The following is a 15,342-nucleotide window of genomic DNA, read 5'->3' on the forward strand; positions in this document are numbered from 1 at the left end:
AAGTGTAAGGTGCGCCAGTGGTTAGAGTCCAAGAGCCCAAGACGGTTGCAGATAGATATATAGATAGATAGATATATGTGCAAATAAATAAATAAATAAATAAAAATAAATACATTTATTCTCCACTTGGATTTCTTTACTGGAATATTAGACACAGCTTTGTCATATTTAATAATTAATTGAAATTAAATCATTGTATTCTTTTTTTCCTTCTTCGGCCACAATAGACTTGACTGACGCGTTTACAGTCATAGAAGAAGTGTTTGAGTGATTAGACCTGCATGTAGCCTACTGCCCCCCCATCCTCATCCTCCTCCCTCCCTCTGCCATTGGTTAGCACTTTACAGGCTCCGGGATGATGATGATGATGATGATGATGAAGGGGTAAACTCTGAGCGCGCGTCCCTCCTGCTGCGCACACACGCGCAACAAAAGTGAAGTGAAGATGCTTCTTCCCTTTCGCTCAACAGTCCAGCTCGCAAGCCATTCACTTCTTCTTCTTCCTCCTCTTCTTCTTCTTCTTCTTCTACCAGAGTGCCAAGCTGTCCCCTTCCCTGGTTTACAGGAGGAGGAACTTGCGCAGCCGGGCTCGGAGGAGGCTCGGAGAGGAGGAAAAGGCACCGGAGCTCCGGAGCACCGCCGCCACCACCACCCGTACAGCGCCTCCGTGGAGAGCTACGCGTCGGTATCATGGGTGCGCTGACAAAAGGACGTTACCTCTCCATGACGGGCCTCCTGCTCCTTGTTTACTGCACAGTGACAGTGGTCTCCAAAGGTAAGAGCTGGGTGTTTCTGTGTGCGTGGCTATACTTTCGGTTGTCACGGCGTTTATTACGCCTTTCTCCCGGCAGTCTTCTTGTGCCATATCTCCGTGGTTACGCACCACCTACTTGCCACGTTTCTGTCGTGTTTCTAAAGATGTTTGATATTTGTGAAGGTTCATGAACGCACCACTGTGCTCATTCAATGTCCAACCTTTGTTTTTGACTCATCCTACTGTCACTGTTTGAGCCTTTTTCTCTTCCATCGATGCGCAGCAGAGCTATAGTCTCATATTGATTCATCAAGCCACTGCTGCTCACACCGGCCAAGTTCCCACACCACTGTTTATCTTTCTCATACTCCCCCCTCAAATCGATGTTAATTGTCCAATTTCCACTCTCAGTCTTTAATCATAATGAGCGCGTTTTGAGGAGTATAGCTTTACTACTGGCACGCCTGTGCAACAGGCATGTCAACGCATTTTTTTCTTCTTTGGGAGTTATACTGTGCTGATTCTGTGGACTGTCTTGTCTTCATTTTAACACGATCCACTCCCTGATATATCATCAACTGGGTACCACAGTGTCAGGGAGAATCTATATGGAAGGCTGTTGAATTCAAAGTCCAAAATAAGAGAAGCATTGTGCCACATTGTGACACCGTACAGTGATTTTTGAAGGGCTTCTGTTCTGTGGGGAGCCAGGCATTTGTTTTTAGGGGACATTGTGATAATTTGTTTAAAAGCTATGTGCCCACGTGGTTTGTGTATAGATAATGAACATGTTTTACACATATTTTGTATGTTACGTTATGTATTTTTTACATTATATATTGATATATGCACTGTCACTGACCTAGTACTTTTTAAATCTAAGCTCAAGATTTTTTTATTTAGATTGGCTTAATACCTAGTAGCACTGTGACATTTTTCCTGTGCTTTTTATGTACCTTTTTATGATATGTTATGGTTTTATTCCTGTTATTTCTTTATGTTAATGTAAAGCACTTTGGGTACCTTTTGGTTATTGTAAAGGGCTATACAAATACATGTAAAATTGATTGATATTTGTATTTCGTAGGAAGCCTGTTGAGGATTGAGCATCTGTCCCAGTTTTTATGTAGGCTTGGTTTCACCTTGTGTGTGTGTGTGTTTGTGTCTTCATGGCAAAATGTGGTCCTGGAGACGCCTACTGTAGCAGGAAATACCACAGAGGAGGTTTAAAGAGTACTTTGCCAGGTGTTAATATGTCTGTCTGTGGATAGATTTTGTCACACGATGACGTCACAACCGTGCAAGATGCAATCAGGAAACTTTACAGGTGTGTGTAGCTGAGATCAAAATGAAGGCTGAGTTCGGAGATGGGTGTGGTCTGAGCAAAGGTGCCAGAAGTACAGGGCTAGGAAGTGGGGAATTTACACCCTGGCCTGATTTGGTGTCGGGGCTGGTGTGTGATCCCATTGATCGCAAGATGGTCTCCAGTTTTCTTTTTAAAGCTTTTCCGTGGCTGAGGATTTACTGAGTTGTAGCCACTGCTTTGAAACTCACCTAATCGAAGCACATGTTTGCCTTTCAGTCACATGATCATGACCGTGCCGATCTTCATCATTCACTTCTACTTCCTACTTTTAACGGCTGTGGCACAGAGCCGACTCTTGTTACTGTAGGTTATAGGTGATGTCTATAACCTGAATCTGATGTGATATCACTGTTTCACCCCTTTTGGAGCCACATGGACTGAGCTCGCTGTATGGCAGCCCAAGTGGAGCTGAACTGAGTGCAGTAATAGATTGAGGTCACAGCATCACGACTCCATCGCACACTGCAGTCACTGAACATGGGTGAGTCCCCTGTTAGATCAAGCACAGGAACACTCCAGCTCTTTCATCTCGCTGGTTGAGTCTGGTGGAATCTGTCCGATGGCTTCCGTATTACGTGTTATTGGTGTAGTTTAGTATGAAGCTTGCATTTGACTATCAAATAAAGTATATCACTACCAGATAGTATGTTTTTTAGTTCATTTCCATGAAAGGGAAACAGGTGCCATGTCTTGCCATACAAATATGACAATCTATAAAAGCCAATTGTAAAAATAGAGAAATGATGAAAGCAAAATCAGAAAAAATTAAAAACAAAACTAAATGCAGAATTACAATGTAGCTCTGCATTTAAACCCGTGGCTCCCTCCATTTTTGGCTTGTGACCACTTAAAATCTTCTTGCTAGCCCCATTATCACAGGTTGCATACAGTATATTTGAGTCATGAGAAGTTTAAGGGGTACTCCAGCTGTTCATTGTTGCACCACCATGAAGTTGGGTGTTTTACAAGAGACGCATTAAAAAAGAATGGTAAAGACTAAAGCTACAGAGGCGGAGATAGCCTGACTTCTAGTCCCTAGTGTCCAGAAACAGTGGATTCCCATAATGCAGCTTGATAACGTCTTTCATTAAACATTCCCTGCTGTAAAAATGGGCTCATTCTTCAAAGTCCACAGCTCCATTTGTAATAAAGGATTTCTGTTTAAAACGTTAAAGGGATAGTTTGGATGTTTTCAAGTGGGGTTGTGTGAGGTACTTGGTCCATGGTCAGTGTATTACCTACAGTAGATGGCGGTCGGCACGCCGCCAGTCTAGAGTACCAGCCCGGGAGCAAAGCAATGTACTGCTGTGGACGGGGGCAGCTGCAAAACAGATCTTAGACACCCAAAAAAAATCAATATCAGTTTAAGTTTACGCTATATTTAGAATATTTTCACGTCTTTACCTCGCCATCAGACAGCCCTTTCCAACGCGGAACTGGAGCCGTTATCTATTCTCTCTTCAAGCCACCAGACTCCATTAACAAAAAATTTAATTCTTGGTGTCTAAAATCTATTTTGTTGCTGCCCCCGTACACAGCAGTGCATTGCTTTGCTCCCGTGCTGGTACTCCTGTCTGTTTCTATAAACTCCATCTATTGTAGGTTACACACTGACTATGGAGAAGTGCCTCATACAACCCCACTTGAAAACATCCAAACTATCCCTTTAAGTGTCAAGCCTGAACCCTAATGATGTCATCAGGGTTATAGTGACTTCACTATCCAGAACATCACAATAAAAACAAAGATATGATTATGTCATACTGTCTTATATTAGGCCTATCTGCCTCAGAGCTGGTCTCTTTCTGCCTCCCGTGGAATTCAACTTCCCAGCGAATGTTGTCAGAAGCTAAGTCGTGGAGCTCAGCCTTCAGCTGTTAATTCCCAACATACAAAGGCAGAAAGAGACACTCTAGACACAAGGTTAGAAATGTACAGACAAAACACGGTGTGTTTAAGGACACCTGCCCAGGGTGAAAATATGTGTATGTAAGTATCTTTACCTGAACTTCATTCTTTATCTCTATTGCCAGCCAGCTCGGAGATCCACATTTGCCAATGCGAACCGTATTTATTGCAATAAAACTCTAAAAGGACGAGCTCGCTCTCTGTGAATTCCTCTTTAAAGTGATACACAGAGAAAAATCTGAAAACTGAAGAAATGTTGCAGTGGAAAAAATACAGCGTTTTTCATCTTTCTTGTCCTGCGAATAATCTCGTGACCTCTCAAATTTCTCTTTTGACCCCTTCATCGGTCATGACCCCTATGTTGGAAACCAGTGATTTAGACTGTAGAGAAAAAAAGGCTGCTCATACAGGCAGATGTGCAACTTTGCTCTCTGAACGCTTGTTTCCCAAAACTGTTGTCCTACTGTATACCAAAGGAAACATAAGAAAAGATTTCAAAGAGGCAAACAGTTGTGAGTCAGATGTTCTCTGGACAGAGTTTAGGAGACAGTTTGAACTTAGACTTGTCACTTCCTGTGTCCAAAGAGGACACCATACCAGAATTTTATATTTCTTGTTGATGTTGCCTATACAGACACTAGGGAAGAGCACTGGGGCACGTGCAAAATGTATTTGAGTACTGAGAATAAAGTCAGAATACTGCGTTTATTCTGTTCGGAGTTTAACTCAAATACATTTCCTAATGTCCTGCAACAAGAGATTATTTTCAATTAATTGATTAACCTGCCAGTTATTTTCTTGATTAAAGGTTTTGTCTATAAAATGTAAATAGAATAGTAGAAATGTCCATTTTAATTTCCCAGAGCGTTTTATCCGAGGATTAATTCAAATCGCAAATATATTCAGTTAATTGTTATATATGACAGAAACCCTTCACATTTGAGAAGTTAAAATCAGATAATGTTTGCTTAAGAATGACATTATTGAATTATCAAAATAGATACACTCTCTGTCCATTGACTAATCAATCAACCAATCGTTTTAGCTCTCGAGGCAGCTGCTTACAAATCTTAATCTTAATGCACCCTGAATGCTTCCATCATGTCTGCAGCAGTCAAAGTGACATCACGCTGTCTCCAGCTCCTCATGTGCAGCATAAAACGCCTTCAGTGTTGCCATTTCTCTGCACGTCACATCAGTCTCAAAGGCCATAACTGTAACAATAGGTGTCACACGGACATTTCCCCACAAGGTTGACTCCATGAACCAAACGGCAGCAAACGCGGCGGTCCGGCCGCAGCGGGACTTGACAGTGCTGGCTTGCACTCGGCGATATTTAAGCTCTTAAGGATCAATGGTGATGTTCGCGGTGCCCCGTTGGCTGGAAACGAGACTCACGCGAGTGGTCACGGAAGGGGGGCGCCTCCTCCTGTGTAACACAGTCGTGAGTAGGGATGGCGTTGCCCAGAGGGAAACTTTAAAAGGCTTTTCAATCGTGTTTCACAGAACTGGTCATGAAACACATTCAGAATATTTAAGATGCGGCTTGCTGAGCAGTGATATTAGATGTGAATTTCTTATAGATCAGGTATCGGCTCTTACCATATACCATTATCTCCTAATGAAGCCCCACTTAGAGATGCAGAAAGGCGAACTGAATGCACTGATATGTAATATCCCTTATAACCTAGCGGCTGATGAGGCTCTTGTTGATTTCATTTGACTCACAGGTGTATTTATTTGGGACTTGATGATTAATTTATGTGATGTGTGATTAAGCAAGAGAGGGGGTGTGTGTATAGAGTAAGAAAAATAATGAGGAAGGGGATTATCTGATATTTGATTGAGGATTGTTGATGTCCTCCAGTTCATTTGCCAGTAATTCCACATGCTCTGCCGTAAGTTTCCCTTGTGCTATGTATGATTATAAGTAGGGATGTACGATACCCAAAATGTAATAGTCAATACCAATACCAGTGAAATTCCACAATTCTCGATACTCAATTCGATACCACGGTAAAAAAACAAAACAATAAATCCCATTAACTGCAACATACACTCCTTTTATTACTGTTGCATACTGTTTTTTGTTTTTAATCATTATTAATCCGTGATGATCCACCTCATGTTTCTCACCATAAAACAATTTTTTACAAGATTACATTTGAACACATCATCATAACATTATAATATACCATTGCCTAATATGCGTAATTTTTTACTGAATAGAGCTTGAATGCATCATAATGTACTCAATGCAACCTCCGTATTTTAGCTGTTAGCTATGTTATTAAGCCAAGCAGGACTGTGCCGCCCACCAGCTGCTAAAAGCTAACAGCTAACATTAACTAGCTCTCCTCCTGTTGATTTCAACACATATTTTTTTCCTAATGTAGCATTATCAGCGTCATTTTCTATCGTCCCCAGGATGACGGGAAGATATTTTGGCATTGACTTGGTACTGAAGGTACTTGGCTTGTGTATTTCCTTGTAAATGTCACTCAGAGCGGAGGGCAAAAGAAGAACTTTATTGTGCAGGGAAACTTGTTTTTATCCGTCCACATGACAATAAATGCTTCGACCTGACTTTGACTTTGTATCGGTTCTTGTGACATCCCTAATTATAAGAATATGTTATGAGATTATGGAGCCGCTAATGTTTGCCTTGCTGGAAATAGTGCTTGATTGCACGCATGCCCGGACCCCTGCTGGTCACCTCATTTGATGAACATTAGCAGCAAACGGCGTCTTCTGGCTCCACAGATGCACAATTATGTCTCGCTGATGTAACCATCGCCACATGGCGTGTGAAGCCGCGTCTCTCTCTTTTCTGACATGTGGACTCGTCAATTCTCCTCAGGCTTTAGTTCACCCTTGACCTTGCGCTGCAGTGCAGATTGTACCTCTCTGTCCTTGCTCTTCAGGTTGGGGAGGATGGGGGGAAAGAAAAGGAGAGAAACAGTAGAGTACAAAAGATGCACAAAACTGTGGTTACATTTGTTTTCTAGAAAAAAAAATCCCAAGGTTTATTTTTTTTTGTATTATTATTTTGCTGTGTACACGGCTTTCATGAAAACAGACAAAGGTCAAATCTGTTATTTTCCCTCAGAGAAAGTAAAGGGGCTCTTATATTTTCTCTGCCTATCCCAGAATGAATCATCATAGTCAGGCTGCCGTGGGTGACAACGTGCGCAGTTCAGTGCCCAGATTTACATTTAAATGAAACCAAATGGCTGTACATTCAGAAATGATATACAGTAATGATGATGGTAATAAAAGCAAAGTCCTCTTTCATATTGGACCGGCTTCTACTTGGGATTGCTGTCATTTGGGAACTTTGCAGGTACAGTCGGTGAGTTATGTCTTTGCTATGTCAAGACTATTACCTTCACATTTCAACGAGTGAATTCATCAACGTGCTGCCTAAGAGGCTTAATGTAGTCAGCAATCAGCCCTGCAGCTCATTGGGTTCTCCTTTCCGCTATGGGGCTGAATGGTACTTAGACATTCAACTTTTTTCTAGCTACTGTGTCCCATCTGTATCTGTAGGTTTACACTGCAAAGGTCCTGGCACATTCAAGATGTGTAATAGCCTGTTCTTCCAAAACCTTTGTAGGTGGGATCATCTGGGGATGTCATTATCATATACCCGAGTAAGACAAATGGTGACATAAAACCAAAATGGCAGTAAGAGTGGCTGAGTTTAACAATTTTTAAATTTTACAACACTGGTTTGTACCAGTGGGCTACGTCCGGGTCTGAAAAGTGAAGCCAATGCTGAAGTGCCTTAAGCTTTCATTCTTTCTAATAGCCAGCGGGGGGCGACTCCTCTGGTTGCAAAAAGAAGTCTGATTGTATAGAAGTCTATGAGAAAATGAGCCTACTTCTCACTTCATTTATTACCTCAGTAAACATTGTAAACATGAGTTTATGGTTTCAAGTCTTCTTCAATACAGCATGATGTTCATTTAGTAAATTATGGTCCCATTTAGAGTCAAATAGACCATAAAACAGAGGATGCTTTAGGGCGTGGCTAGCTTGTGATTGACTGGTGGCTACCACGGTGTTGTCTGGTCTGCGAGTTGTCTGTGTTGTCATCTTAGAACTTTAACCCTTTCACACTGTTTTAGTTCATAAAAGTTAATTGAGACCTTTTTGTTCGCCTAAAAATGTCTTATTCAGCATTCGGTTGTACTTAGCTCCACCCTCTCGTGTCACTTCTGGTTGCAATAATACAATATGGCAACGGCCAAAAACCAAGATGCTGACAGCCAAAACGCAGAACTGAAGCCTTCAAAACGGCAAGGAGGGTTGAAAGAGAAGATGTCATATCATCGGGATGCAACACGTGCAGTAAAATCTGGTCTGCACTCGCCGAAATTGAGCCAATGGCTACACACGACCACAGTTGATTAAAGGTGAGGTAGGCAGTTTATCTATGGCACCGTTGGACAAATTCCATAATTCCATAATAACCTTTCAGGATATTGTAATTCAATTGGTACCATAGAGTAGGCAGTTTTCTGGAAAAGGCAAAAAAGCCCCGCGCCAATATCGGCAAAGTGTTTCGGAGATGGAAAGAAAATCTGAATAATAGTTTAGCCTCTGCTAACTGTAGCTATCGAGATCACAGGAAGGCTAAAGTATTAGAGAGATGGAGAGAAAATGTTTCTAATAGTCTATCCTTCTGCTTGCCGCAGCCGTGAACCATGAGCAAGCCGCCCGAAGCCGCGAACAGAAGGCTAAACTACTTTCTCTCCATCTCTGAAACACTTCGCCAATAGTGTCAGACTTTTGATCATGTCTGTTTTCCTTTTTTGGTTTGCTTCGCAGTGTAGGCAGTTGTTGCCAATCCTGGAATAGCAACTCTTCCTGCAGGATATTCCACCGTTGCATGAGGGTTTCACCATCTGAAGGGATGTGCATGTGCATCTGTAGAACAGCCAATAGGAACGCCCTCTCTCTGAAATTACCTCTGATTGGCCAAAGTCTCCTGTCACGGGGTAGATTTTTTAAAGCCTGAAAACAGAGCAATGATGAGGAGCAGAAGTCTAGTTTTGTCTCAGAACACTTGAATTACAATAAGGCTGAAAGGTTATTAAGGAACTTTTGCCCAATGATGCCAAAAATGAACTGCCGACCTCACATTTAACAGACAGCCAGACAATTTGAGAAAGGATTAATCGTTATTTCTTAAGGCAAAAATAGGAAACATTCCAGCTTCTCAAATGTTTTGTATCACTGTAAATTGAATAGCTCAAGGTTTTTGTTATTTCGTAGTTATTTCTTGACCTAGTTTGACCAAAAACTGTGAAAAAGGAAGTCATAACTCAAAGTGTATTTACTAGCAGTTTTCACATCTCAGTGCTCCTCAGCAGATGGAGTTTGCTCAGAGTGAGGAAAATCATGAGATGCAGTTCAAAGCTGCAGAAAAAGCTAGTTCTGTAAGTAGACTTTGAGTCTAGATTTAAATAGTCTAGACATGATGTCACCAGTATAGCCTAGAGGAATATTAATGAGGATCTCTCACCCTTTTCTGCAATTTGATGGACCAAATGATTAATCAAATAATTAAGAGGATCATCTGCAGATTGAATAACGAAACTATTTGTTAGTTATAGCTCTACAGAAGCCAAGATATTTCAGCCACTGCATTTGTAATGATACTGTAATAATGACAAACAGCATCAAATACTGACATTTTAGAGATCTATGTTCTCTTTTGCTCATTCATCCTCAACTTTGTCATTTCCAGAGAATCAGCATGCTATGGGGACTATTTTTCACAATTCCTCTGAAAATGCTTGAGTCATGATGGTCTAATCTGCCCTCGATGAACACTGCAGCTTCCGTTTTTACTTAATCTGAGGGGACGGCAATCAGGACAGGATGAGAAGGCCCACTCAGTCACAGTGCTAAATCATGTAACAAAGCTGCAGATACCCTTCATCCATCTCAGTCAGGAGATTCAATCAGTTGTGCTCTTAGAGCCACACGTCTTCATTCCACAGTCCTGTCTAGACTCCAGCCAAGTAGCTTTCTTTTTAAATATTGCAATCGTTGTGTGAGCCCTGATTGAAATATGTGGACACATCTTTTTTTCTTTTATTTTGTGTTTTTCTTTTCCAGCACTCCCTGAAGATAAAAAACACTTGAGATTAAGATGTGGTAGACAGAGAATTCACTGTACTGTATAATGATGACAAAAAAATACTTCAGCGGGGTTAACTGTCTTTAACTGTCTAAAAAGAGCTATAGAAAAGAGTTTATAGAAATCTGTATTCATATTTCATGTATTCATTTTAGGCATTAAGCTGATATTGTTACATAAATGTAGAGTGGCAATGATCCAATCTTAACTTAGTCTGCGTTGTTCAGTGTGCACATAGCCAGTGATATGAAGAGTAAGGGTCAAACCAACAGCTTAAAACAGCATAAGTAAAATACAGTGTGTTATATATTGTGAATATCCATGTAATATTCATTCATCATAAATAATAGATAAGAACTGTGGATACAAATTAACAGCAAAGTAGAAAACACTTATTTGTTCTATCTCTCTATGGGTGATACTACTTGTTTTGTACAGCCACCTAAATGCACACATAACTGTGGTATACAAAAACTACTTAAATATTCATAGCTATTAATTGAACATCATCTTGATTTCTGTAATCTTTGAAGATTCTTACATGTGCTCTAAATAAACACATTTATTTGCCCGCAAACTGTAATTAATCACACTTGTACTGCGGAGCAATTACTCTCAAGCATCTGCACGAGTCGAAGAGACGCCTTTATGAAAAAGCGTCTCTAATGTGTGTTTTTGCACATTAATTTGGTCTTTGCTGTAGAGCAAATGCTGGCACTACATCGGTGCGGTAATATACTCCAAATTTAGAGGTGTCAGGTTGCGCCGGCTCCGCGAACTTCTTCATATCTGTGTTTACAGATGGTGCACACCAGATGAGCTTTTTACAAGGCTGCTTTATGATAGCATCCTATTTAACAAACCTCCAAGCAGCCATAAGGCCTACTGGGTGTGTGTGTGTGTGTGTGTGTGTGTGTGTGTGTGTGCGTGTGTGTGTGTGTGTGTGTGTGTGTGTGTGTGACTGTGCCTGCATGCATACACATAGACACTCATAGTAATTAGGAAGCCCACACACTGTGTCAAATTGTCTATACTATATCGCTGGCTATATTTGATAGCATCTGGGTGAGAACGTCAGAGTCAAGTGATGGGCGAGGCCTCATCTCTTATCAAGTCAGAGAAAATTCAATATTGTTATCGGAAAACATGTCCAGTTGATATATGGGTCATGGCTGGAATCTATGTCAGCCCATCTCAAGTAAATGGCCTTTTGAATGACTGGAGCTTCTAAGTGAATGGTCCATCCTTTGGTGTCATTATTCTGTATATTGCTTGGAGTCAATCACCTTTTGTTTTTATTGCTAGCCATGCTAGGGGCGAGGGCTGTGGTCAACCAATGAAAACCGGGGTAGACTGAAATTCTACCGACTCTTCAACCCATCGATTGGATGCAGCTTATAAATTAATTTTGAGCTAAAAAAAACTATTTGCAGCTTATTAAATCATTTTAACCTAATTATTTTATACTTAAATGATAACAACAGACTCAAAACCTCATATGATTTCCGGAAATAGAACGAGCCGTCAAAACTGTTGCAATGGGATGCTGCATCTGCATAACACATTTATACTGCATGCAATAAAACTGCATGGTTTTTGCCTCAAACTGCATGTGATTATCATAAAGTGGGCATGTCTGTAAAGGGGAGACTCGTGGGTACCCATAGAACCCATTTTCATTCACATATCTTGAGGTCAGAGGTCAAGAGCCATGCCATTGAAAATGACCATGACAGTTTTTTCCTCGCCAAATTTTAGCCTAACTTTGGAGTGTTATTTAGTCTCTTTCCCGACAAGCCAGCATGACATTGGGTTGGTACTGATGGATTCATTGGGTCTTCTAGTTTCTAGTATGATGGATGGCAATGTACTTCAGATCGGTCAGTCCACCACTTTGTTCCAGACTGAAATAACTCTCCAGCTATTGGATGGATCGCCATGAAATGTTGTACAGACATTCATGGTCTGGGTAGGATACATCCTAATGACTTTGGTGATCCTCTTACATCACCTTTAGAGCCCCCAGTGGATGGCTTCTTGTACAGTATGAAGGGTTAGATTTAATTTACAGTAACCAAGAAAGCAGCCAAGATGTTAACCCCCGCAACGTGAGCTGCCTCCATTGAAAGGCCAATGGTTGTAGAAAAGTCTCTCCAATATTAAATCACAGGTATTTCTTTCTCGGACGCCTGATGTATGGCCTTTGATATGCCAACCTTGATGGCTCTCTGCTGTTGCTTTACCCACTTTCATGGCCTTGGGTCAGCTGTTCAAACATGTCCTCTGTTGATCCATGGTGTAGCAGCAGGCCTACCGGGACAGAACAGTGCTGAAGGACAAGATGTGATGAATGGACTGCCGAGCGCCAGTCTCAGCTCGCTGTGTCCTGTCCTGCCTGGAGGACCTCTGGGTCTCGCTGGTGGATACATGTTAGTCATTGGACCACGCTGTTTGTGACCAATGGTTGACACACTCAGGTGCTGCAGAAAAGGCCAGGGAAAGGGTTTGACAGTAGCTTTTTTATCTTTACAGATATCAGTGGGTGTATGGGGATTTGTTAATAAAACCCTTGATATTAGCTTAGAACACAGTTTACCCTCAGTATGATGGACACAACTATGTGAAAATAGTGTGAAAATATGGTATTATCATGGCATAATATCAGATTTATGTCCAATTTAAATGTAGTTATTTCAGAGTCCCTGTATGGAGAGCAATAACTTCATTCTCAACTTAATTTTGATAGCATAGTAGTTTAAAGCAGTGTAGCAGTACAATGATGTAATACAGCATGACTTCTTTATGTCCACATTCATTGCAGGGGTCTAACAATTAAAGTCCATTTGTTTTATTTTAGCCAGATCTTCCTCAGAAGGGCAGTGGTTGTTAAATGGTTAACTTAACGATTACTACACATTACATTGTTTGTAAAATGTATAACATTTTAAGGAAACACCAAAGTGTAAGAATACAATAATCCATTATCCACCATTTGTAAATTTTATTAACCCTCATGGTAAAGAGTTAAATGAGGCCTACTGAGTGTCACTGTGTAAACACAACCCCTTCATAACTCAACAAGACATGGATTCTCTGAACACAGTGACCAGAACACAGCACCAGCTACAGCTAGCTACACTAACCAGAACAGGCCAGCTCTGTGTCTCCTCGTCTGCATGGTGTTTTCGTCTCACACACTCTTTAACAGCAGGTCGATGCCAGGAGCAATCAGAAATAAGCGTTACAGGCAGAGAGCGGCGTCTCAACAGAAACACTAACAGACTACCAATAAGTAACCAGTGACTATAGGATTATTTTAGGATAAGTTCATGTTACTTTAGGTGGGAATCTTCTCATCTGCATGCTTCCAAACCTGATAGCATTTATCCATGATGTACCATTTTCAGAACTTTTAGTAAATGATTCACTCAGCAATTAATTTGTTAATTTGTACATACTTTGGAACTCGTACACAATATTTTGGATATTTCTGAGTCTTCTTTCCACATAAACACTGACAACGTAATAATGCATCCTTACAAAGTTTGACCTTAACGTGGCAATCCTTAAGATTTCAGTTCTGGTTGATTTCGAATTTCTATTAGAATTGTGCTCCGAGTTCAGCAGCCTGGGGTCTTTTTCAGGATACATGAGCAGAAATAAAATAGAAAAGTTCTATTTATATGTACATCAGCTTCAAGTTTTCAGAATTATTCAGAATTAGTTTATTTATTTGTGTTTATGCAACAGGATTTTTTCCAGGTATGTCACCGCAGACATATTGCAATACTTTCATCAGTGGGCCATATCACCATTGTGTTGCTTCATTTGACTATAGATAGTGACTTAACAGACATTTATTTAAATGAAAATCTTCGAGATTATTACTGCAGCTCTTCAGTCTGTGGCACCATATTTATCCAAAGGTGACAGCAGAATCATTTCATTTATTTGGAGTGCAGAGAAAATTAAAAAAAATACAGTAGCTGCCTCTAACATCAAAATTCATTAAAAATATTCAAACATATTTTGTTTCACAGAGATTATCAGCTGCATTTTAAAAACACATCAGACACTTGTAAGCATCTCACAAGTAGGACTTGAGTGAGCATCAAGCAGCTTTGGAAACTCCAATCTGCAAATGATGACTTGACTAACTCAGTCAAATGAAACGGTAACAAACAGTACTGTGTTTGTCACACATGGATTACAGTGTAATGGTGTTTGATAGACTGACTGACCTGAATGTGGCTCCTGATCAACATCTTGTAACTTCCCTCATTTGAAACACTTCACTTTGCATTATGGCAGTTAAAGATCACGTCGTCTGTGTACATGTATTCTGATGGGGGCAGTGTTCGACCAAACAAGTCACAATTAGCTTTGACTGTGAAAATATGTAAAATCTAAAGATAGAGGCAATTTTGCAGTTGTTGCTTTGGCAATGATATCTACACTGGACTGTTGTAATCTCTCAGTTTTTGGAGCATAATGTATAAATATCAGTAAGTGGAAAAAATGTTCTGTGGCCGTAGTGTACTTAGGAGAAATTGTTAGTGCTCCTCAATGTTCCTAAATGTAAATCCTATTTATTTAGATATTGAAGACTACAATAGGATTTTAACAAGATGGTGATCGAGCGATTAAACTGACTCATCTTGACAATTGTCCTGATGTCAACATAAATAAATAAGTCAACTTTTGTCATTTGGTTTGGACAGGAACAGCGGCCTCCTGGTTGAAGTCCTGTGTTTGTCTGACCCATCTACCACACTGTCTTCCTCCCCACTGGTTCTTTAAATGTAATTTTACTGTTTTCCAGAAAGTTGCCTTTATTTTTAGACAGGCTACTGAAAATGTCCACATATTAGCTAAAATTAGCTGTACTTTTGTCAGTGTGCAAAGGCGTCAACTTCACGTTAAAGACAGGACATTTGACATGCTTTGTGTAGCGACTGCATCCAGCTCTTTCTTTCTAACCATGTAAATCCACTCATAAAAGGCAGCTTTGGACTTGACTTGCGTAAACTAGGCTATTTGTTTCCCCCTGCTTCATCACACGGACAGAGATTAAAGTGATCCAACGTTAAGATTGTAAATTGCTAAATTCCCCAAATTGTCATATGGTTCTTTAATTCCACTGTTGTTCTTGTGCTAATGAGG

The 15,342-nt window shown here is 40.5% G+C and overlaps 1 protein-coding gene across 1 annotated transcript in view; it reads left to right on the top strand.

The window, feature by feature from the left end:
- Positions 1 to 357: 357 nt before the first annotated feature.
- unc5db (unc-5 netrin receptor Db) overlaps positions 358 to 15,342 on the top strand; it is a 208,239-nt gene continuing 193,254 nt past the window's right edge. Inside the window, 1 exon segment of the mRNA XM_074637598.1 lies at positions 358 to 775. Within this exon segment, the coding sequence (XP_074493699.1) occupies positions 691 to 775 (85 nt within the window). The 5' untranslated portion in view covers positions 358 to 690.

This window comes from Sebastes fasciatus, chromosome 6, assembly GCF_043250625.1.
Source record: "Sebastes fasciatus isolate fSebFas1 chromosome 6, fSebFas1.pri, whole genome shotgun sequence".
Lineage (NCBI taxonomy): Eukaryota > Metazoa > Chordata > Actinopteri > Perciformes > Sebastidae > Sebastes > Sebastes fasciatus.